The sequence below is a fragment of the Onychomys torridus genome, chromosome 13, assembly GCF_903995425.1.
Source record: "Onychomys torridus chromosome 13, mOncTor1.1, whole genome shotgun sequence".
Lineage (NCBI taxonomy): Eukaryota > Metazoa > Chordata > Mammalia > Rodentia > Cricetidae > Onychomys > Onychomys torridus.
In genome coordinates this window covers 41,821,477-41,843,888 of record NC_050455.1, presented here as the reverse complement: position 1 = coordinate 41,843,888, position 22,412 = coordinate 41,821,477, and the positions used below count along the sequence as shown (strand labels likewise).

Below are 22,412 nucleotides of genomic sequence, written 5' to 3'. Positions count from 1 at the left end.
CAAAGTGTGGTCACTTCTGACCACTGTCCCCAAAAGTGTCACATGAACTGGAGCACAACACTCAGAGAGGTTCTTGAAATTTCTGAAATAAAGTGAAATTTAAAATATAGAAAAAGGCTAGTCCTTCCAAAACTTCAGAAAAACAGATGCAAGTTCTACTTGTGCAAACGGAAGGGCCGTTTTGAGTTAGAACATCTAAGCAGTCCTTTTAGGGGGTGACCCTAAAAAAAATATTCTGGGACTGGAGAGATGGCTCAGTTGTTAAGACCCCTGGCTGTCCCTCCAGGAGACCAATGTTTGATTCCCAGCACCCACATAGTGTCTCACAACTATCTGTTACCCCTGTTCCAGGGTTCTTTTTGGACACCTTCCTCTGACCTCTTCACGTACCAGGCACACAAATGGTACACAGACATACATAAAAGCAAACTACCCAAACACATAAAATAAAATAAAATAAAAACTTATTTTTCAGAAGAGCTTTTCAAAGTTAAGTTAGAGCTGCCTTGGTATGTAAAAGAACATCTACCTCCAAGAAGTGCCATGCCTTAAACCTGGAGTGTTTCCCTGTACAGCTATAGCAAAAGGATTTTTTTTTTCCAGTTTGGTGAAATTATTGATGTAATAACAGGGAGACTGTCCTGGGTTATCTGGGCAGGTTCAATGCAACCATGAGGACCTTACAAGAGATCAGAGGTTAAAAAAGTACGAAGCGTGGTGATGCATACCTATAATCTCAGCACTTAGAAGGCTAAGGCAGGAAGATCACAATTTGGAGGGTATCCTGGGCTACAAAGAAAGAGTCTATGTCAAGGCAGAAATGTAATTCAGGGTATAGCACTTGCTTAGTATGTATAGTCCCTTGGGTTTAATCATCAGGACCTAAAAATACAAAAGTAATAAATTTTGTCATAAAAAAATCTTAAAATCCTAAATCTCTCGACGATGGCCTCAGGAGCCTCTAGAAGCCTGATACATCTGCTCAGGGCTTATAGAAGCTGCAATGGACCTGCCCAGGGCCTCTAAAAGGGTTTCAGCTCTGTTGACCAACTCAGTTTTAGCCTGGTTAAATTGATTTTGGACTCTGAAATATTAAACAGCGTGAGAGAATATCTATGCAACTTCAAGCTACTAAATTTATAGTACTGTGGTCATAAATAACCTCTATAAATGGATAAGCCCCACAGTCTTAACTCAAATCTTGAAGACTTACTAACATGGCCCCTTTGCAAAACACACAGATTAAATCTATGTAGCTAAAAACATAATATACTTTCCTTTTACATTTAAGAAAACATTCATCAGTGATGACTTTAGGCTGAACCTATGTACATTATGAGAAAGGGGCATTTCAAACAGTAGCCCTTCAATGGCTGAGCCTGTTTGCCTCCTCTCTCTCTGTAGGTACAAGTGAGTGCAAGCCCTAATCTATGCTTTCTTACCACCAGAACAAGTAGGAAGGGAGTACACAGCCTCCTGGACACAGCTGCCTGGAGACCTGTATGTCTGGCTGGAGCCTGAGGTCACTGGAGACTCCCAGAGGAAGACCACCTCCAAAGGGAAGATAACATGGGGGCACGGGATAGGGCCTAGGATTTGTTCAAGCATATTATTCTTCCGCCAGTTAGAGAAAAGAAGGTCATCACTTTTCAACCTTTTGGGTAAGATCAAGTATGGAGAAAAGAGTTCTGGAGACAGCAAAGGGCCCCAGAAGATGACTATGAACAGCCCCTGGGCTCCTCCTCCATGTGCCTTGGCACTAGGAACAGACCTGCCCCAACTGGTCTTAAGGTGCTGTTGCTGTGATAATAACAAAAACCATGACCAAAAGCAACTTGGGGAAAGAAATCTTTATTTCAGGTTACAGCTTGTAGTTCATCATGCAGGGAAGTCAGGGCAGGAACCTGGGGGCAGGAATTGATGGAGGAGCCGTGAAAGAGTGCAGCTTACTGGCTTGCTTCCCACAGATTGCTCAGCCTGCTTTCTTACATCATCCAGAGATGGCATCCAAGGGCAGCACTACCCATAGTAACAAGGGCCCTTCCACATCAATCACCAATCCAAAAAGAAAAAAATAATGACCTACAGACTTGCCTATAGGCCAATACATGGAGGTATTTTCTCAACTAAGATTCCTTCCTCACAGATGACCCTAGATTCTGTCAAGTTGACATTCAAACTAGCCAGCACACCAACAATAAACAAGTGAATGGAGTATGTGAAAGTGGTAGTATTGGAAATTGGGGATGGGGTGGGGTGGCAGGGAGAAGGCCTGTGTGAGGCAGTAATGTCTGAGGTATGACCTGAATCCTGTTTGAAGGAAGCCAGGTGAGCAGCCCAAGAAACATGACTAGGGTAGAGATAGCAATAGAAAGGGAGAGTCAGGCCTTCGGTGCTCAAAGCCAACAAGGACAGACGGACTCTCAGAGGAGGCGACACCATATACTCCAGTGCCTTGTGGGTGAGCCATGGCAGGGATTTGGATATTATTTTAAAGGAGAGGTAAATGGATGATTTCAGCAAAAGTGCCATGACCTAACCTTTACTTTGGAGAGGACATGCTGGGTTCAATGAACAAGAAAGACAGCAAGGGGGGTAGAGGTGGAACTAACAGACCAGTTCAAAGTGCCTGAAGAAAGCGAGGCAAGGGATGATGGTCTTGACCGCGTGTGCAGGCGGTGGATGTGGGCAGGTGTGGGGGGCTGTGATCTGCAAAGTAGATCTGAGCGTCATGGCTCTGGGGCAGACACTCAGGTTTGGGCCTCCTCTGGCAGTTATTTTGATTAACTGCCTGTCATTTACCGAACGGTGTCATAATGTCAGGGTTGAGCTCCATGGCTGGACTAGAGTTCTCTAGAGGAAAAGAACTGATGGAATTAATGTGGCTGTGATCCAGCCAGTCCAACAATGGCTGCTCATCAGTGGAAAATGCAAGAATCTATTAGTTGTTCAGCTCATGAGGCTGGATGTCTCGGCTTGTCTTCGGTACCTGCCGGAATCCTGAAGAAGTAGGTGCTAATGCCGGTGAAGGACTGGGTTTGCCAACAAGAGCGAGGGCAAGCCGGCAAAGAGCAAGGGCTTCCTTCTTCCATGTCTTTGTATAGGCGGCCACCAAAAAGGTGCAGCCCACATTAAAGGTGGGTCTTCCCACTTCAAATGGTTTAATTAAGAAAAAGCCCTCATGGGTGCACTCAGCCACTTGGGTTTTAGTTAATTCCAGATGTAGTCAAATAGACAACCAAGAATAGTCACCATACTGCCCAATCTACTAGTTATTCCCCAAATCTACGGTTCCTGAGTGCTCCAGGATTCAACTCCTGGTTTTTGGTGAATGAAAAACACACTTCCTACCTCCACCCCCAGCTGTGTGTAACAACCAACGTGACTGCATCCTGGTCATAGGGAGGTAAGCAGAGAAGGTGTCAATCCAATCCGAAGAAGGGCTCTTTCTCAGAGGTTGTAAAGAGAGGGAAGTGCTTCCACTCTACAAAGATGGCCTATGGATGGAACCAGCCCGGACACCTTTGACCATGAGGCAGAAGCTATGTGGTGTTGGGAATGGTAAAGTAACAGGAGTCTGGTCACTTCCATGGAAGAACAACAAAATCCCACCTGTTATTGTCACCACTGTTTTGCATTTATAACCACTATCAGCTAAATTTAATCCTGTGAATAAGAGAAAATGTCATTTAGAGTTCAACATGTTAAACCTAAAAACCTTGATTTCCTAAGTTCCTTTAGCATCACTGTGGTCACACGACACAGTTGTTAATTAAAGTGTAGCACAAGTCTACTGGGTAGAGTGTCTGTTTTCACAGAAAGCCAGCAGGATTTATTCCTGATAGAAGTGTGAAGCAAGGCCTGAGGTGACTGCAGCTATGTTATAATCAGGAAGTGAAAGCCACAACTTTAGGACAATGGCTGCTGAGGCTGGCTCCATCCCTTGGGCTGCCTGCCTTTAGGTTTCCTAAGGATAACAACAATAAATCTCTTATTTACTTAAGAAGGCCAGTCAAGGTTCTATGACGTACAACCTTAGACACCCTAACATAGAGGAATCAACTGTTGAGGTTGGAGAGTTTAAGCTAGAGATGCCTCTAGGTGTCCATGTGGAGCTAATGTGTGAGCTAGTCTACAGAATTCTGTAAACCTCGGAGTCTGAAGACTGTAAACAGCACTTATAGACATAGAACTAAATAGTATTACGTTGAGAATGAAGTTCTAACATAGCAGAAGGGCTATGGTGGGCAGAACTCACACATTGGCCCAATGGTGTTTACAATCTTCCTAACCCCTTCCACGTGGGTGTGGGCAATACCTGTGATTACAGTGGTAAAGTCACTTCCACAGTCGCCTGTCTGTACACCTCGGTCTTAGCAGACTGATGGCTTTGAGGAAGTGGCCAGGGTTTGAAGTGGCCTCTAGCAGCTAAGAGCTGCCCCCTGATCAACGGTCAAGCAATATAAGACATCACTTCTGCAGATTCAGGCAGAAGTCTGCCCGAGTGAGCCTAGATGTGGACTTAAGCCTAGGACAAGATCACAGCATGGCTGTCCTTGATCACAGACAGTAAGACAGACTCCTGACCCAGAGAGACTCTGAAACAACTGTGACTTGAAGGTTTGCGTCTGAGGTGGTTTATTATACTGCAGTGGAATACTGGGAGGGTCAGCTCTGAGGGGCAGGTAGTGAGTGGGGGTGATGGGAGAAGCTATTCCACAGGAGTGTTTCAAAAAGGGGGCGAGAGGAGGCAAGATGGCTGTGCAAGCCTTCAACCTGACTTTGACCCCCCACAAAAGCTCTGCCGGCTGTCTCTTCTCCGGTTTTTCTCTTTGCATCTCGATGACACCGCACCGAAAACATTTTTCCTTTTTGTTTACATGAGGGTAGTGAGGGAGCTGATCAACATGACACACTTGGAGGTGAGCAAGCATTTAGATGAGAGACAAACCCAAGACAATATGTTTCCAGTAGGGCTCAGCTGCTTGCAAGATAAATACTCCTTGTCTTCTTCATCTGATGATTAACTGTCCTGCTACCCAGCATCCGGGCAAAGGACTTTTCTGATGTGAGTAGATAAGTCTCACACACACACACACACACACACACACACACACACACACACACACACACACCCCTCTTTTCAGTGTGTGGCCATTCCCTTTCCCTTTTTACATTGTTAGAACTCATTGAGAGTTTATTACAGATAGAAAAGACCTACCACCATAAGTGGCCATTCCCTTTCCCTTTTTACATCGTTAGAACTCTGTTACACCCTTACACCTTTTACATCAGTAGAACTCTGTTACACTGTTATACCTTCTACATTGTTAGACCTCTGCTACACTGTTACACTTTTTACATTGTTAGAACTCTGTTACACTGTTAACATCAGTAGAACTGTTACACTTTTTACATTGTTAGAACTCTGTTACACTGTTAACATCAGTAGAACTGTTACACTTTTTACATCCGGTGAACTCTGTTCCATTGTTGCACTTTTCACATCGGTAGAACTCTTTCTGTATTGTTAGAACTCTGTTACAAACAAAAAGAAAGACGCACCAGTATGTGAAGTGGAGAGAAAAACCCACTATTTTCCACAGAGAGGATCAGAAATGCTTTTATGAAGGAGAGGAATAAAAAGAATGGAAACAAAAGCATCTAGACAAGCAGAGATGTTTGGGGAGAAAGAGATAACCCTTCCCGTATACTATCACCTCAGTTTTCTCAGGGTTCCTTCAGGGATGGCGCATGGGTACTGTTCTCCCAGTTTGATCCCATACAGCAGTGTTGTGGCTCATCTGAAATGTGTACTTCATTAAATTGAATAGAAGAGAATGCAATATTTGACTGAAACCCAAAGGAGGCAATAACAAAAGATGAGGATAGTTAATTTGAAAATGAACCAGCTCCATATTTCACTGAAAACGTTGTGAATAAAAGGGTGGGCTGGAACTGACCGAAAACAGCTGGGAAGGCATGAAGAATAAAATATGCTCAGAAGTTTGCAGTGTGGGGAAGCGTTTCTTGTCATGCATGAGGTCGGGGCTAGGACAGCACAGCTCTCTGCAAGCGTGGCCATGGAAAGTGTGGAAAGTGATGAATTACTTGGCAGGAGTAGAGGTGACTGGGGCATGGGGCTGGGCTCTTCACATACTTAAAGGTTGACCCATCACAAGAGCCACAGGGGACACCTTGTTACAAAGAACAGGATAGAGTCTTGCTTTGTATGAGTGGGGAATTAGTCATCCCCTTCCTTATTCAAGCACAGTAGAAGCTACAAAGGAACCCGATTAGAGGGACCTGGGGTCAGATCTCCAATACCATAAACATTCATACCAGAACACATATGACCTTCTCCAAAATCCCATATACCAGATAATTAACCCTGTGGAAAATACAAAGGATAAGGCATGGGGGAGGGGGAGGCATAGCAATACACGCATGGAATTGAAGCGTGTGGGCGGATCATGAGTTTTCAGACAACCTGGAATCCAGCTGGAGATATGGGATAACCAAGCTTTAATTGTGTTAAGATATAATTTTAATTGTTTAAGTAGAAAGGTCTATGTTAAATGGAACAGGAGTTTCAAGGGAGAAAAAAGAAGATTAGGAAACAGGCAGCTGGCACTGAGGAACTTGAAGGTCCTGCTTTGTTTTTAACACACAGACAGATAATGGGCATAGAGACTGACAAAGACAGGGCTGTGCGGGCCTATACAGGACGTGCTTGGGTGTGGCTAACACATGTCCCTGAGGAGAAGCAACAGAAATAGGGTTGGCCAGTAGATGGCTGGAAATGAACAGAGTGATGATGTCTTCAAAGACACATGAGAACCCCTAATCCCCAGAACCCAGGAGTGGTATTCCTGTCCAGAAAGGGACTTGACAGGTGGGATTTCAATGAAGGATGTTGCTATGGATCAGCTCTCCTGGATTAACATGGGGATGGGCCCAATGTTACCTCAAAGGGGAGAGGAACTACAAAGGTCAGAGAGCGGGGTATGAGGACAGGAGATGACCAGGGAGGCAGGCGCAGGAAGGGACTGCCAGCTGCTGGGAGCTCCAAAAGGCAGAAAATGGGCTCTCCTGAGGGAATGCAGCCCTGTCCACCCACTTAGCCCAAGATAATAAATGGGCCTTGTTTTAAGTTGCCGTTTTTGTTGTTATTTGTTACAATGGTTTGAGAACACTGTCCCGGGAGTCACTCTGTCTGTGACACGGTAGACAATTCAAGCCCACATCAGAGAGCACCAGAGAAAGGTCTAGAAACGCAGGGAAAAGCAAACTGACACACGGCAGAGAAAGGGTAAGAAGATGGAGAGCAGCCTGCTGACACAATATCAAACAGCACCACTCCGAGGGACAGCGGGAAAGACGGAGGGGTGCAGACTGCAGGAATGTGGAGGAATGAACTGACGGGGCCTAACGACGTTCTAGAAAATTCAGAAGGACCTTCAACATTCAGAACCTTGAGCTGCTTAGTTCTAAGCCTCACGGTTTTGTGTGTGCTGTGTGTGTATGTGGTGTGTGTGGTTTGTGTGATACGTGTCTGTGGTGTGTGTGTGTGTGTGTGTGTGTGTGTGTGTGTGTGTGTGTAGGAGGACTGTATCTGAGTGACATCTTTAAAACTATAATTCACAGTAGGAATTTCAACCTCCAGGGAGCCTAAGATGCTCCATTACATAGGCTAGTAAGCAAACTCCAGGGCCCTAGTAAATGAGAAAGCACAAAAATAGAACAACTAAAAAGAAAAAAAAAAAGATGTGCACATATATGAACTCAAAGAGCATCACTTTGTGCAAGAGAAGATTTCTGTTCAGTTCCCTAAGTCAACAACTTTCAGAGTGATGATATCCAAAGCAGATGAAATGATGCAAGCCTTAAACAGTCCTATTTGCTTTGAAATACATGCCAGGGGATTAAAAAAATATACAGCCATATCCTTTGACGGAGAAGTGCTCCTTTTGGTAATATAACTTGCTGTGTAGGATTTGTTTTTAAAAATCCAAGAAAAGAAACAGTAATCACGTTGGAGTACTAGAAGCTGAGTCAGGATGTGCAGGGGACGGTGGGATCCTCCTCTTGTCCTCACTCAAACTTGCTGGAAGACTTAGCTTTATGGACAGAGTGGTGGCTCATGCCTGTGATTCTAGCACTTGGGAGACTGAGGCAGGAGGATCACAGTAAGTTCAAAGCCAGCCTGGGCTATGGTGAATTTGAGAAGAGAATAATGAGTATACAGGAAAAAAATCGAAATTAAGGATCTATCTTGATGGTAGAACAGTCTCTGGCATGCAAAAGCCCGGGGTTGGGCTCTAGCAACCCCTTCACCATCACCCAAACAAGAAGAGCAAAGAAAAATATGTGACTTTTACGGAAAAATACATGACTTTCATGAAGACAGGAAAATTCTGAGAAAGGTTTAAAAATACATTCCCAACACTAACTAGACAAGCTCAAATAGTTTCTTCCTCAACATTAGCAAAAACAATCAACAAGGAGGCATTTGTGCGTCTGCAGGACAAGAAGAAGAGCTATGAATCGACCTCAGTGAAGGTATAAAGTGCTTTGGAACAGCCCACATGCTAGTGTGGAGTCAACTTAGGTGCACCTGCCAAAGCTTCTCATCGAGAGAGCAGACTAGAAAATGTAAGAAAAACCAAGACGGGCATGGATCAGATGTCAGAAACTGTGGTGATAAGCAGACGTTTCCAGGAAATTCAATGGCGGAAGATGATATAAGTACAGTTAAAGGCAGGCATTTAGTGAACTGTCATCTCCTGTCACAAAATTCACACGTGGAAATGGAGGGTAGCAAAGGCACAGTTAAAGGATGAGGCTGCCCAGTGGGGAGCGGCGCAGTCAAGTTTGTGGGAGACCCTCTGCTGACTCTTACCTGCGACGGTGCTTCTGAGCAGTTTTACAGTTACGATGACAGGCTGACATGAACTTTTATATCCCACCAGTGTGTGCATTTGCCTCCTGGCCTTTCCTTTCCACCAATTCCAACCCAGCAGTGGCCGTCTCCCCTCTCTATGGTGCACAGTCAGACAGCAGACTCCAGCAGCCTGCCCCTCCCCACAAACTGTGATCTCCATGGCCCTATAAGGATGTCTTGAACTCTGTAACAGAGATTTGAGAATCACTGCTCTATTTACGCTAACAAGCTTTATTATGAAAAACTGGATAAAGTTAATAATGGAACAGCAGAAATTGAAAGAACAAGTCCTACAAAGCACAGGATTTTTTTTTTTTTTTTTGACAATGCTTGATTGCTGAGGTGGGGGGGGGGGGGGGACTGTCCTAGAGCAGGGTGTGAGCAAGCCAGCCTGCACACAAGCAGAGTCTGTGGGCTGCCCCGTGGACAGGGCCAGCCTAATTGGCAGTCACCCTGCTGTGTCTGTTATGGAGTCGGTCCCCTGATATATGGAGAGCTCAGCTGGGCTGTGCTGGTCATGGAGTATTTCATACTGACCTAGTAGGTTAGGAAGGGGCTTGCACATGACAAGCTGCCCAGCTAGACTGGCGGAGAGAAGCTGGGTGCGCGTGGAGAGAGATCTGGTCTCAACCTCCTGTAGGGACTTAGCTCACCAGGTACCTAGCAGAATTTGCTCCTAAAACCAAACAAAAAAGAATCCCATGAGGAAGAGGGGACCCAAATTTGATGTTTGTTTCTCTCTCTGAGGTCCCCAGGGCTGGTGCTTTTTAAAACAAGTCTCCTGGCAACATCTGATGGAAATCTGTAGGCACTTGCATGCTTTCTCTGGGAGGAAACCTAAACTTGATGAAATTCTAATTGGAGAATTAAATTCATTTAATTAAATGGTTTGCCATACTAACAGAAAAGCTTAGAGCATCTTTGAAAAGAAGTGAGGGAGTGGGCTGGTGGTGCACACCAAGACCAGTACTCAGGAGGAGGGGCAGAGGGGTAGCTATGAGTTCTAAGCCAGCCAGAATTACACAGTGGGACTGTCTAAAATTAAACAAACAAACACTCAGGCAACGGGAAACAGGTTCACTAATCTTTCGGTTTAGACTTAATTCTCTATTCTCTGATTAAAGTGGAAAAAACTTTTTACAAAATTCTAAGAGCCTTTTAATCCAGAATCAACACATTATGACATTTTTATGCAATGATGTGTCCCAGAAAAATTATGTAGACATTAAAAAAAAAACTAAAAGACTCTCTAACTTAACCCATTTCTAGCTTCTTGGCCAACTATCTAATCATGCCATGCCATGCCATGCATCCTACACATGTGTGTTTTATATGTGTGTATATACATTCATAAGTGTGTGTATATATATATATATATTATATATATATATATATGATACACCTTAGACACAGATATGTAAAAGAAAAATAATAAATCTGAACTGACTCATCATTTGTGATTTTCTTTCAGGAAATCTCACTAGGTATTTCAAGCTACTATGAAAAATACAGCACCCAAATAATTTATAACCCACAAGAATTAAGCTTGGTTTGGAGATATTTTTTAAGTATTCATTTTCAATTCATTAGTGACCATTTCTTCCTGAAAGTCAGTTACTTTTTTTGCATTTCTGTTCCTTTAATTTGAAATGGACCCCAGAGCTACAGTATCCATCATTCTGGTATAGTTGGTCTTCACAACTCACAGGACAGCTGTGGATGGGGAGCCTCTTTTCCAGGTACCCCATATGAACACACATGTATACATACACAAGCTTGTCTAGGTACACAACATTTAAGTTGAGTTTAATAAATTTCTTCCTGTATAGTGATTTCTTGTGTTTCTTTTCTTTTTGTAAAGAGCATCAAATGCATTTCTTGAACAGAAGAGGGTGTTGATCTTACTCATTATAAACCTTTAATATTTGATGCAATGTACTGCAACAGCTTACTGCTTTCGATTTGTATATGCAAGCAATTGTAACAGGAAACCCACTTATTTAAAAAAAAATACACTGATTGAACAATCTATTTTAAAAAGAAATTAATGCTGTTATAAAGAATCTACGTACACAGCAGACGGCAATGTTCTGAAGAACACAGGATGGAGTCTTTACATTATACCATGGGCCATGCAGAGAAAAGGAGAAAAACATAAAACCAAAGATTACCTTTTTGTGCAAGGCATGGAATTCGCTGTACCTTTTCTCAACAAAGTGTTTTCTTCCATTCATTAGCACCTCTATTTTAAACACCTAAGGAAAAAATTAAAGAGATTAATCCCGCTAGTTCAAAACCCTCAGTTGTCGATGTGGTAAGTTTGTGATCGTGATATATTTCATCCCTTTAATTACAGAAGCCGATTCTCCCCAAACCCAGAAGGCTCAGGAGACCCTGACCCAACAGCACTGATTAATGAGCCCTGGAACCAAACGCTCATGCTCACTCGCTAACTGCAGCCTTCCCCAAGAACGCCTCTACAGATGGGAAACTTCCATGCACTGAAATGCTAATGCACTTTTTATGCAGAGAATACCCTTCCCTTGAAATAACTTCATCAAATGACTATGATGGCACAGAGCTGATGGCGTGCTGCAAAAGCTAGACCCCTGAGGGCTCAGCCACACAGCACCCTGACTGGGTACTCGGAGGAAGGCAGCCTGTCATCTGAGACAATCATGCCAACAGCAGTGAATTTTAGGTTAATTTCTTCCTAACCTGCATATTCATCTCTAGTCTCAGCTGGGCTTAGCCTGCTGTTTGCAAAGCAGGGCAGATGCAGGGAGGGCTCATTTTCCCTGCCTGATGTGAGTGACAGCCTGTACTCCCATTTCCAGAAGGTTGAGAGGCCGGGTGCAGAGGTGCTCCTGGCACACTAATTAGTAGGCACTAACATGACATCTTCTTGATTCTTGGGTCAGTGGGTCAAGACTGGGAACAGGGGAGAGAAGTATGGCGAGATGCTCATGAAAATACGAGGCTCGGCTCTGGGAGGGAGGAGTGCCTGGCAGGAAATAAAGAGCTATCCCTATTCCGGTCTCTGTCTCACCCTTGTTTCGCTAAGTGAGAGACGAGAGAATATTGGCAAGCTTGAGTCCTGATTTTAATCAACTCTTTGGAAAAGAACCCAGGACATCTACATCTCAGAGAAAAAGAAAAAAACAACTTTCATCCAAAATATACTATGTATTCATATTTAATGTAGGACATAAAAGGTTCTATAAACGTGAAAACAGAGCCCGATGGCCCTGTATTTCTGCTTTGTATGTAACTTAACTAGTGTATTTACTATCAAACATAAACACTACCTGTACTTTTGTGTGTCTCTGAAGTATATATTCTTCCACTGCAAGGCTGCTCAGTTAAAGAAATCTGTATTTTAAAAAAATTTTACTGGAAAAATTTTATCAGTTTTTGCCAATTTTATATAAACATTTCATTTCTTCCTCAATACTTTTCTTTAGTGATTTAAGGAAAACATTTTCTCCTAAAATATACATATGCTTCAAACTCATATATATATATATATCTCCAATGCTTCTTAGAAAAACATTCCGTTTACTAATTTACCAAAGAAAACAATCCTTCTTGCAAGATCCTGTCTGAAAGAGAACTAGGAAGATATTTCCAGAAACAGATACAAGAGGCAGCAGCTTCAACCTGGGGGCGGGGGGGGGGGTGGGGGGGCAGGGCTTCTGAGTGTCAAGTCCCTGATTTGATCAAAACAATGCGGCAACAATAAGTAGTTTCCACCTGCTGAGCTGATAAAACTGCTCCAGGTCTGGTTACTCGGGGTGCAACACAACAGTCCTTTTAATTGGCTGAAGTAAGGTTCAATCTACTGGGTGACCCTCAGACAGTCCCACTTGAAGGCCATGGGTGAGACTCTAGCTGCCTCAGGGAACATCATCCCATCTCCTGCCCAGGATGGCTCTGTCTCCAAGTTCCACAGTTACTCTTCACAAACACCAAGTTTACCACAGAGGCAGAGTGGAGAAGACGCCAGTACAAGGGAAGTTTATAACAAGTGTTAACTCAATTACATTCCCATTGAAAATACTTAACTTACCCTGGGCTGCTATGATTTTTTTTTTCCCTTCTGGGTTCTGGGCAAACATCTTAGAAAGGAAGCAGTTTACCAGGATGGAGTCAATTCAATACATTTCCTTCTTATTATCTCTGCTACAGAGAACACCCTTTGCTCACTTTGCTGTCCTGGGAAAGTTCTGGTGTAGAAACTACTCCAGGGTAGCAGTGACATCTCAGGACTCACGGAAGAGTGTCTGAATGGCACCAGTACAGTGCCTGGCATTCAGCTGTTAACTTAGGTGACATATTCACAAAGGGTCTACAGTGGTCCTGGGGGTTGTTCTGGGCTCTAGGATTCAGTACTGAAAAGACACAGGCCTGGCATCTAAGGAGCTGAGATCCTGAGCAATGAGTGAAGTGGACAACACATCTGTGCACAAGCGACATGGTGACCAGCCAGACATAATCAGTGTCCACAGAACAGCAAGTCAGACAGAGCTTGACAAGGGTGTTAGGGTGCAGGAAAGGGCTCCCCGAGGACAGAGGTGGGGAAAATTGTATCTGAGAGTTAATAATTTTAAGAACTGTAAAGATATGGCAGCCCACAACAAGATAAAATTTTGTTTCATACCTAACTGAAAAGCAGCAGGAAACACAACTTATAAGGAGAAGAGAAAACAATGATAGACACTGATTCAGAAAAGATACACGACTAGTGGACAAAAGCACTCACTGGCATTACTGTTATAAAGGGATTTCTTACTGTCAAGATCCAGGATGAAAGGATAACTGTTGAATGCAGATGGGGAAGCCAAGACAGAAAACCCAAACTACGGGTGTTGTAGAATGTTATTTTAACTAGGCAAAGATGTGCTACATTTGCTTATGCTGCAGAATATTACTCAACTGTGTAAAGGTGTGTTCTACGTGTTTGTGCTGCATTTATTTAATGATGCAAGGATGTGTGTTTAATTACGTAAAGATGTGTTGCATCTGTTTCACCTTGCCTGCCTAAGGCACTTGACTGGTCTAATAAAGAGCCCAACGGCCAATAGCTAGGCACATAGGCAGAGAAAGGATAGGCGGGGCTGCCGGTCAGAGAGAACAAATAGGAGGAGAAGTCCAAGCTCAAGAAGAAGAGAAGAGAAGAAGGAGAGAATGGGAGGAGAATAAGAGAGAAGCCCAGGGCAAGATGCCAGACAAGCAGTGAGAATAAGATATAAAGAGGTAAGAAAGGGATCACGACTTCCGGAAGCCTGCTGCCTTCTCATGACTTGCTCTGTAGCTCCAGCTTCACCAGATCTCGGGATGGACCCCAACTGCTCCTGCTCCACCGGCAGCCCCTGCACCTGCTCCAGCTCCTGCGGCTGCAAAAACTGCAAGTGCACCTCCTGCAAGGAGAGCTGCTGCTCTTGCTGCCCCGTGGGCTGCTCCAAGTGTGCCCAGGTCTGTGTCTGCAAAGGGCCATTGGACAAGGGCACGTGCTGTGCCTGATGTGAGGACAATGCTGCTCCCACCTGTAAATAGTATGGACCAACCCGGAGTTTTTCATGCAGCTCTACCCTGTTTACTAACCCCCTTTTCTACAAAATATGTAAATAAAAGCCATTTTGACTCGAAGAAGAAGAAGAAGAAGGAGAAGAAGGAGGAGGAGGAGGAGGAGGAGGAGGAGGAGGAGGAGGAGGAGGAGAAGAAGAAGAAGAAGAAGAAGAAGAAGAAGAAGAAGAAGAAGAAGAAGAAGAAGAAGAAGAAGAAGAAGAAGAAGAAGAAAAGTAATAAGCCCTGAGGCAAAAGGTAGGTAAAGAGCTAGCCAGAAATGTGCCTAAGCTAGGCTGAGCATTCAAAACGAATAAGTCTCTGTATCATGATTTGGGAGCCGGTTGGTGGCCCAAAAAAGAAAGCCTGTTACATGCAGGTATGGGGCTGTTTGATGAAATCATTAACAATGAAAAATACACTGGATATAATGAATAACAGACTAGTCATTGAAGAAGAAAAGGTTAGCCAGGCAGTGGTGGCACACGCCTTTAATCCCAGGACTCGGGAGGCAGAGGCAGACAGATCTCTGAGTCTGAAGCCAGCCATGTCCACAGAGTGAGTTCTGCACAGAGAAACCCTGTATAGAACCTGTTTTGTTTGAAAATCAAAAAACAAAACCCCCCAAAAAAACAAACAAAAAAAAAAAAAGAAAAGAAAAAAAGGAAGACAAGGAAGAAGAAGGAGGAGGTTAGTGAGCTTAGTGTTGAGAATCTAGCAATAGAAACTATCCAACATGAAACAGGCATGACAGGAAAAATACCAAAAACAAAAAAACCAGTATCAGGGAACTATGTGTGTGATAACTAGATAGAAAACGTACCTTTAAACTGAAGTCCCCAGAGGTTTGGAAAAGGAAGGTCAGAGAGTTAGGCAAATATATCAAAGAAATCATGGCTGTTCCCGACCCCAATTTAATGGAACATATAAACTCACAAATCCATTCCCAGCACTAGGGAGGCAAAGGCGGATCTCTGTGAGTTCAAGGCCAGCCTGGGCTACAGAGTGAGTTCCAGAACAGCCAGGGCTGTTACATAGAGAAACCCTGTCTCAAAAAACCAAAAGAAAAAAAAAAAGTATTAGACTCACATAGGAGACTCGTCTAAATCTTTACCAATCCCAGGAGGCACCTTAACCACCCTCTAAAATCTATACACATACTAACTGGACATGCACACAGAAATTGCTCTAGGCATGTAAAAAATTACAAAAATGTATATAATACATCTCAATATTTTTATTTACTGGTATATTTTGACATCAGTCATTTTCTGGTGACTACAAAGTACTCCTGTTTTTATGTAATTATGCCATATTCCTGTACATGATGTAGCTGCACCAACATTATTGAACTGGGGTTTTAAGGTGGACATCGGATTATTTGTTGTCTTGTTTTATATTTATTCATAGAGAATGTCCTTGTACCCAGACATGCCTGTACAAGCATAAATGCCCATACAAGAAACTACCAAAACTTAACCAGACTTCCCCTCAAGTTTCCTAAGGGAACCAGGACAAGGGACATCTTGTCCGTCCTGATCAATGCTGGCGAGCAGTCACTTTGCCTATCTAATGAGTTAAACAAGAATTAGTCTGTTATATTTTGGTAAAGCATATGGTCTTTATATTCTTATGTAAACCATATAAAGTATATGGTTTCTATTTTAACCATCTCACATAAAGTTGCACAAAAGCCCAACATACTAGCTCAACTCTACTTCATCTTTCCCTCAGAGATCTCTAGAAATTCTGCTACAGAGGACAAGGAAAAGTGCATGAAATCCAATAAAAATACTAAAGTTTCTTCTAAGAATACAAATTATTTTCCTGATTTGATCAAATTTTAGCTACAGTTCTAGAAACATTAGTGACTCAATGGAGTCCAAATTGAAAAATAAATGTATTTCCTTCAAGGGAAGGTTTCGTTTCCTAAGTGTAGCCTTTATAACTTGGCAGAGCCCTATTTATTTACTTATTTATTTTGTGTGTGTGAGACTATCTTTGAAATTATACTGGAAGTCAATGACAGAATATTTCAAAATGGGCTGGAGAGACGGCTCAGCAGTTAAGAGCACTAGATGCTCTTCCAGAGGTTCTGAGTTCAATTCCCAGCAACCACATGGTGGCTCACAACCATCTATAGTAGTAGGATCAGATGCCCTCTTCTGGCATGCAGGTATCCATGCAGAGCAATCATACATAAAAAAATATAAATGAATGAAATTTTAAAAATATTTTAAAATGTTATTCTACACTTAAAATTTTAAAGATGTCTGTGTGTGTGTGTGTGTGTGTGTGTGTGTGTGTGTGTGTGTGTGTGTCTATAGTTGTGTACAATATACATACAGTGCCTGGGTATGCCAGAAGAGGGCATCAGATCCACTGGAAGTGGAGCTACAGGCGGTTCTGAATAGTCTGATGTAGGTACTAGGAAACAAACCCAGGCCCTCAGCAAGAATAACAAGTGCTCTAGATCACTGAGCCATCTCTCAAGCCCTACACCCAAGTTTTGCAAAATATGTCTGTCCTTCTTTTCCTGTTATTGTAATAAAATCTCCTGGGAAAAGCAATTTAAAGGAGAAAGGCTTTATTTGTCTCAGAATTCTATTCTCCAATCCTTCAGGTCAGGAAGTCACCGCATGCAACAAGAGCTTGAGAGAATTGGTCACACTATACCACAATCAAGAACAGAGGGGAAAGCTGGGCATGGTGGTTTCCACCGTTAATCCTAACACTTGTGAGTTCAAGGCCAGTCTGATCTACATAGACAGCTCCAAGACAACATAGAGAGACGCTGTCTAAAAAAACAAAAACGAAAAGAACCTCCAAACAACAACAAAACAGAGGATGGATGCACACTAGTGCTCAGTTCACTTTCCCCATTATTACACATTCTATTATCTGCTGCCTAGGGAGTGTTGCTACCCACAGTCGGCATGTCTTCCCACCTCAATGAACACAATCAAGAGAAATTCCCCACAGACATACCCAAAACATGTCACCTCCAAGCAAAGAAAAAATGCTTATACCAGACTAAAAACATCTAATAAACAATTCAAGCCTCTGCCAAGAAGATTTGGGTTCTGTCTATGGTCTAAGCTGTCCCTCCGACGGACAGAACAAGAATTAGGAGTCAGGAAGCTTATGAAACTTAAGAGGCTCGTGTTCTTACAACTAAGCTCACAAATTCCTTGGTTCAACAAGCTAGATTTAGATGGAATTGATTCTTTGATCTGCTGTAGTGTCCTGTCTGGATGGAGGTGTAGATCCTTATTCATATTTCCCTAGGAAATCACACAACATATAGATAAGAACTTCTAAGTGAAATGTTCCTTTAGTAGTCTTAAGGAACTACTTAAGGTCAGGATTGTCTTACATGGGAGCTCTGAGATATGTGTGATTAACAAGTATCTGCTAAGAATATGACTTTTATTTACATAGTTATGCACACACATATATTTAATACCTGTTTATTCAGAACAAAATTTACCAAATATTAACTCCAGCCTTGTAGTCAATATAATGCAGTACAACCACCCCACCACTGAGCTGCAACTCAGCCCATGATTTCATTCTTGAGTAGCCACAAAATAAGAAAGGAGAATGCCATTTCACCGTGAAATGTTCAATCTCTGAAAGATCACACACTGTGTGCCTGCTAGGAACTGCAATCTTAATAGGGTAGAAAGGCACAAGACATACAATTTTAGGAGAGGCTCTAGGTAGAAAGAATTATTGTATTTGATGACTGAATTTAAAGTTAAAAAGTGAATTTTTCCCCTATATTTAATTTTAAATCATATTTTCTCTATTCTAAAAGGTTGGAGCCTCCAGCTTGCAGCTTGTATGGTCCTGGAAGACCCATTACCCCTCTCCCACCTCAACCCCCTCTCAGAGAGTCTCTGAACAAAGAAAAGACACCAAAAAGTCCAGTTCTGCATTCTTGGAGACTATTGCAGTTTCTTCCCCTGATGCCAATAGCCTTGAAAGTTCCTGCCTAAGTACTCAGCTTTCGACCATACTTGGGCACAAACCCAACTTGTGGTGGACACATCATCACCCCTCACCTACAATCTATAAAACTTTTCTGGCCTGGCCTGAGTGTGCAACTTCTCTGGGAGTGGAGAACCTGCCCTGGAGTTTCTTTGCTCAATATATATTACACTTTTCAATTTGGCTGGATCTAGCTTACTATGTCAGCAGAGAAACTTATTGGGGTGGTGGTGTTGGCAGAAAACCTATTATAAAATACTAAGTGGATAAGATAATAGACATTATTAATTAATTGTACTGTTTTGGATGGTAAAAATAATTTTTTCTTAAATTTTTTAAAATTTTTAAATTTTAATTAAAATAAAGATAAAATTAACCATGCTCTTAAAAAAAATCCCTAAAGGATTGCCACAATCCAATGTTTATATTTTTGTGTATTTAATGCCTGATTGTATTTATGTATATGGTAAAAATCCACTTTTTAGCTTAAAATTCAGTCATCAAATATAACAATTCTTTCTACCTAGAGCCTCTCCTAAAATTGTATGTCTTGTGCCTTTCTACCCTATTAAGATTGCAGTTCCTAGCAGGCACACAGTGTGTGATCTTTCATATACACTGGTAGGCATATCAATATAATTCTTTCAGGAGAAAATTCCTGATGGCAAATAAGACAAAACATAAACATTGACTAGAAAGGTTATGGTGAGAGACAAAAAGAAGTCCAACTTTCTTGAGCTGAGAGGGTGGAAAGGATTTGGGCAGTGGTCTGAATGAGAATAGCCCCCTAGGCGCATGTGCTTGAATACTCCAGCCCCAGGTGGGGGCTGTTTGGGAAGGATTAGGAGGTGTGGCCTTGGTGAAGGAGGTGAGCCACTGGGAGTGGGCTCTGAAGTCCAAAAGACACCTGCAGTTTCCAGTGTGCTCCCTCTGCCTCACCGTTATGGGTCAAGATGTGAGGTCTCCGCTGTTCCTGCTCCCATGCCTCCGTTCCTCCAACATGGACTCATCCTCTGAAACTGTAACCCCAGTAGAACACCTTTTGATGTTGCAGTGGTCATGGTCTTTTGTCTACTTAAGAGAAAATAAACTAAGGCAGTTTGCCAGACCCCCCCCCCCCCCCCCCCCGTAAAAGATAAGCCAAGGATAGCCACATTTATCCACCTGATTTTTTTACATTACAAAAACAACAAAGTATTGGTAACATACGCCACAGCTTTAGCTGACAACTTGGCACACCTTGGAAGAGGAATGCTCAGTTGAATGACTGCCTTCATCAGGTGGCCTTGGAGCATGTCTGTGAGGGCATTTTCTTAATTGCTGAATAATACAAGAGGGATGACACCACTTGGCAGGTGGGCCTGGGTGAATGTGAGCCTAGAAGCAAGCCAGGAAGTAGCTTTTCTCCATGGTCTCTGCCTCCAGTTCCTGCCCTGGCTTCCTTCCCTTGATGATGAACTATCATCATCATTACCTGTAAGCCACATAAACCCTCTCCTCTTCAAGCTGCTTTTTGACGTGATGTTTATCTTGGCAGAAGAGGAGCATGCCAAAGCAGTACACATTTGGGGAAAATGCAGGAATGAAGATCAGGTTGGCTAAACTTCTTCAGCACACGAAGTGCCAGAGTCCACAGAAGATGTTACTGTCAGGTGCCGTCAGTGCTGATACTGGGTGATCTTTAGCCAATCCCATTCTCTGCCAAGTGTGAGGTGACATACTATTTTCAGGCACTCAGGGGTACGTAAGTTATCATGTATACTTTCAGGAATCTTCTGAAGATGTGATTTTAAAAACACCAAAGAAGGCCAGGCGGTGGTGGTGGCACACACCTTTAATCCCAGCACTTCGGAGGCAGAGGTGGGCGGATCTCTGTGAGTTCGAGGCCAGCCTGGTCTACAGAGCAAGATGCAGGACAGGAACCAAAACTACACAGAGAAACCCTGTCTCAACCCCCCCCCCAAAAAAAAAATAAAGAAAAGGGGGAAGGAGGCAAGTCAGGATGCTTAATCTAAAATAAAACGGGAGAAAAGCCCTAAAAAAGGAATTTTGAAGCCCAAAAAGCATTCATATTCAAATAAAAAGGCAGAAGACTTTAGCCCTCAACAAAGAAAATGGGGATGACTAATACTAATTCAAACATAGGATCCTAGTGATAATGCCTGAGAATTTGCCATTCTCTGTCAAGGAAGACTGGGGTAGACTTCAAATTTATGCCAGATGAGATAGCCTGTACTTATAATTGTCCAAGCATACAGGAGGCTGAGCCAGAAGTGAGGACAGCCCGGTCTGCATTATGAGTTTCAAATTAGCCTGGGCTACAGAGTGAAACTATATCAAGGTCCTACAGAGACAACCAAATCCAGCTGGTGGGAACTCATGAACTTTAGACCAACTGCTGTGGAGCCTGCATGGGACTAGACTAGGCCGTCTGCATAAGCGAGACGGTTGTGTAGCTTGATCTGTTTGAGGGGCCCCTGGCAGTAGGATCAGGAACCGTCCCTGGTGCATGAGCTGGCTTTCTGGAGCTCATTACCTATGGTGGGACATCTTCCATAGCACTGATGCAGGGAGAGGGGCTTGGACCTGCCTCAACTCAATGTACCAGGCTCTGCTGACTCCCCATGGGAGGCCTTACCTTTTCAGAGGAGGGAATGGGGGGTGGGGGTGGAAGGCTGAGGGTGGAGTGGGAGGAGAGAAGGGGAGGTGTCTGTGAATGGTATGTAAAATGAATAAAAAATTCCTTAATAGAAAAAAAAAAGCTGCCAGATGCAGGAAAACAAAGAGTTTTCCAAGCACTAAGTACATTATATATATATATATAATGTGTGTGTGTGTGTATTATATGTATGTATATTACATATGTATATTATATATACTACACATATATGCTAATTTTCTTTGAAATTTGATGAAATTACAATTTTCTTTAAATCTCTTGATTTAAAGACTTTTTTTTTACTTTGAGCAAAATGGCCCAACAGGAAAAGGAGCCTGATGCACACACCAGTGACCTGTTTGATCCCCAGAATCCATATAAAAGCAGAAGGAGTAGATGAACTCCACAGAGCAGTCCTCCACACAACACACATGGCCAAAGACATGCGTGAGTGCAGGAATGCGCACACAGACGCACTAGTAAGTCAAAATTTTAAATTAAAAATGCTTTATGAATTATGTCCATCTTCATGGCGAAAGCGAGTGTGGAAAGGAAGGAAACGCACAGATAGCATGAGCTAAGTTCACTTTGCATGGTGCCTGGGAGTCAGCGGAGACTGGAACATTGAGATAGCAAGACATGAAGAGGGATATGAGTTACGGAGAGTTGTGACCTTCGATTCCCCGTTCTCTGGGGCCCTGGGCACATCTTATTATTCCTCTGCACATATTTTGCTTTCAGACATCATAATAATGGTGCTAGTTAGGTCAAACATCTGAAATGCTTCTATAGAGGCAGAAGGAAAGATTTTTCTTGAGTTTATTGATATTTGTGGGACTGCCAGATTTATATAAATTTTCACAACTTCAAGTTTTCAATCTTAAACCCTCGTGGTGATTTTAGTGGCTGCCTTTTGACTGATTATTTGATTATGGAAGTCTTCGTTTTTCTTCTTCTTTTAGATCACATCACCAGTATGACACAAAACCAATCAATCAATTCAGTGAGGGAAAAAACGCATCCAAACCCGTCAGGTCATACGCATTATTGCCTACATAGTTTTTCATTAGCTTCAATATCATGTGACTTGGACTTGGCTACTCAATACAATATGAATGCTGCTCAGGCTTTGCTTGCTTGAGCTGTGCTAATAAATCACATTGGTTAAACAATGAGCCATTCCAGAAAAGAGTCACTCTCTGAGCCTTTCCATTCTCCTTGAGGATCTACTTGGAAAGAATGAAAATAAAT

General features: G+C 42.8%; 2 protein-coding genes across 2 annotated transcripts in view; one reads left to right on the top strand and one right to left on the bottom strand.

Annotated features, from left to right (window-relative positions):
* The window catches only part of Snx24 (sorting nexin 24), a 156,254-nt gene that overhangs the window by 50,755 nt on the left and 83,087 nt on the right, over positions 1-22,412 (bottom strand). Inside the window, exon 2 of the mRNA XM_036204646.1 lies at positions 11,116-11,199. Coding sequence (XP_036060539.1) covers positions 11,116-11,199 — 84 coding nt within the window. The remainder of the gene's footprint in view (positions 1-11,115; positions 11,200-22,412) is intronic.
* LOC118594634 (metallothionein-1-like) lies at positions 14,252-14,541 on the top strand. The gene has a single exon (XM_036204647.1). It carries the CDS (start codon positions 14,282-14,284, stop codon positions 14,465-14,467), a length of 186 nt encoding a protein of 61 aa, XP_036060540.1. The 5' UTR covers positions 14,252-14,281; the 3' UTR covers positions 14,468-14,541.

Excerpts from the sequence above, each read along its gene's own strand:
- LOC118594634 (XM_036204647.1), top strand. The coding sequence starts at position 14,282 with ATGGACCCCAACTGCTCCTGCTCCACCGGCAGCCCCTGCACCTGCTCC.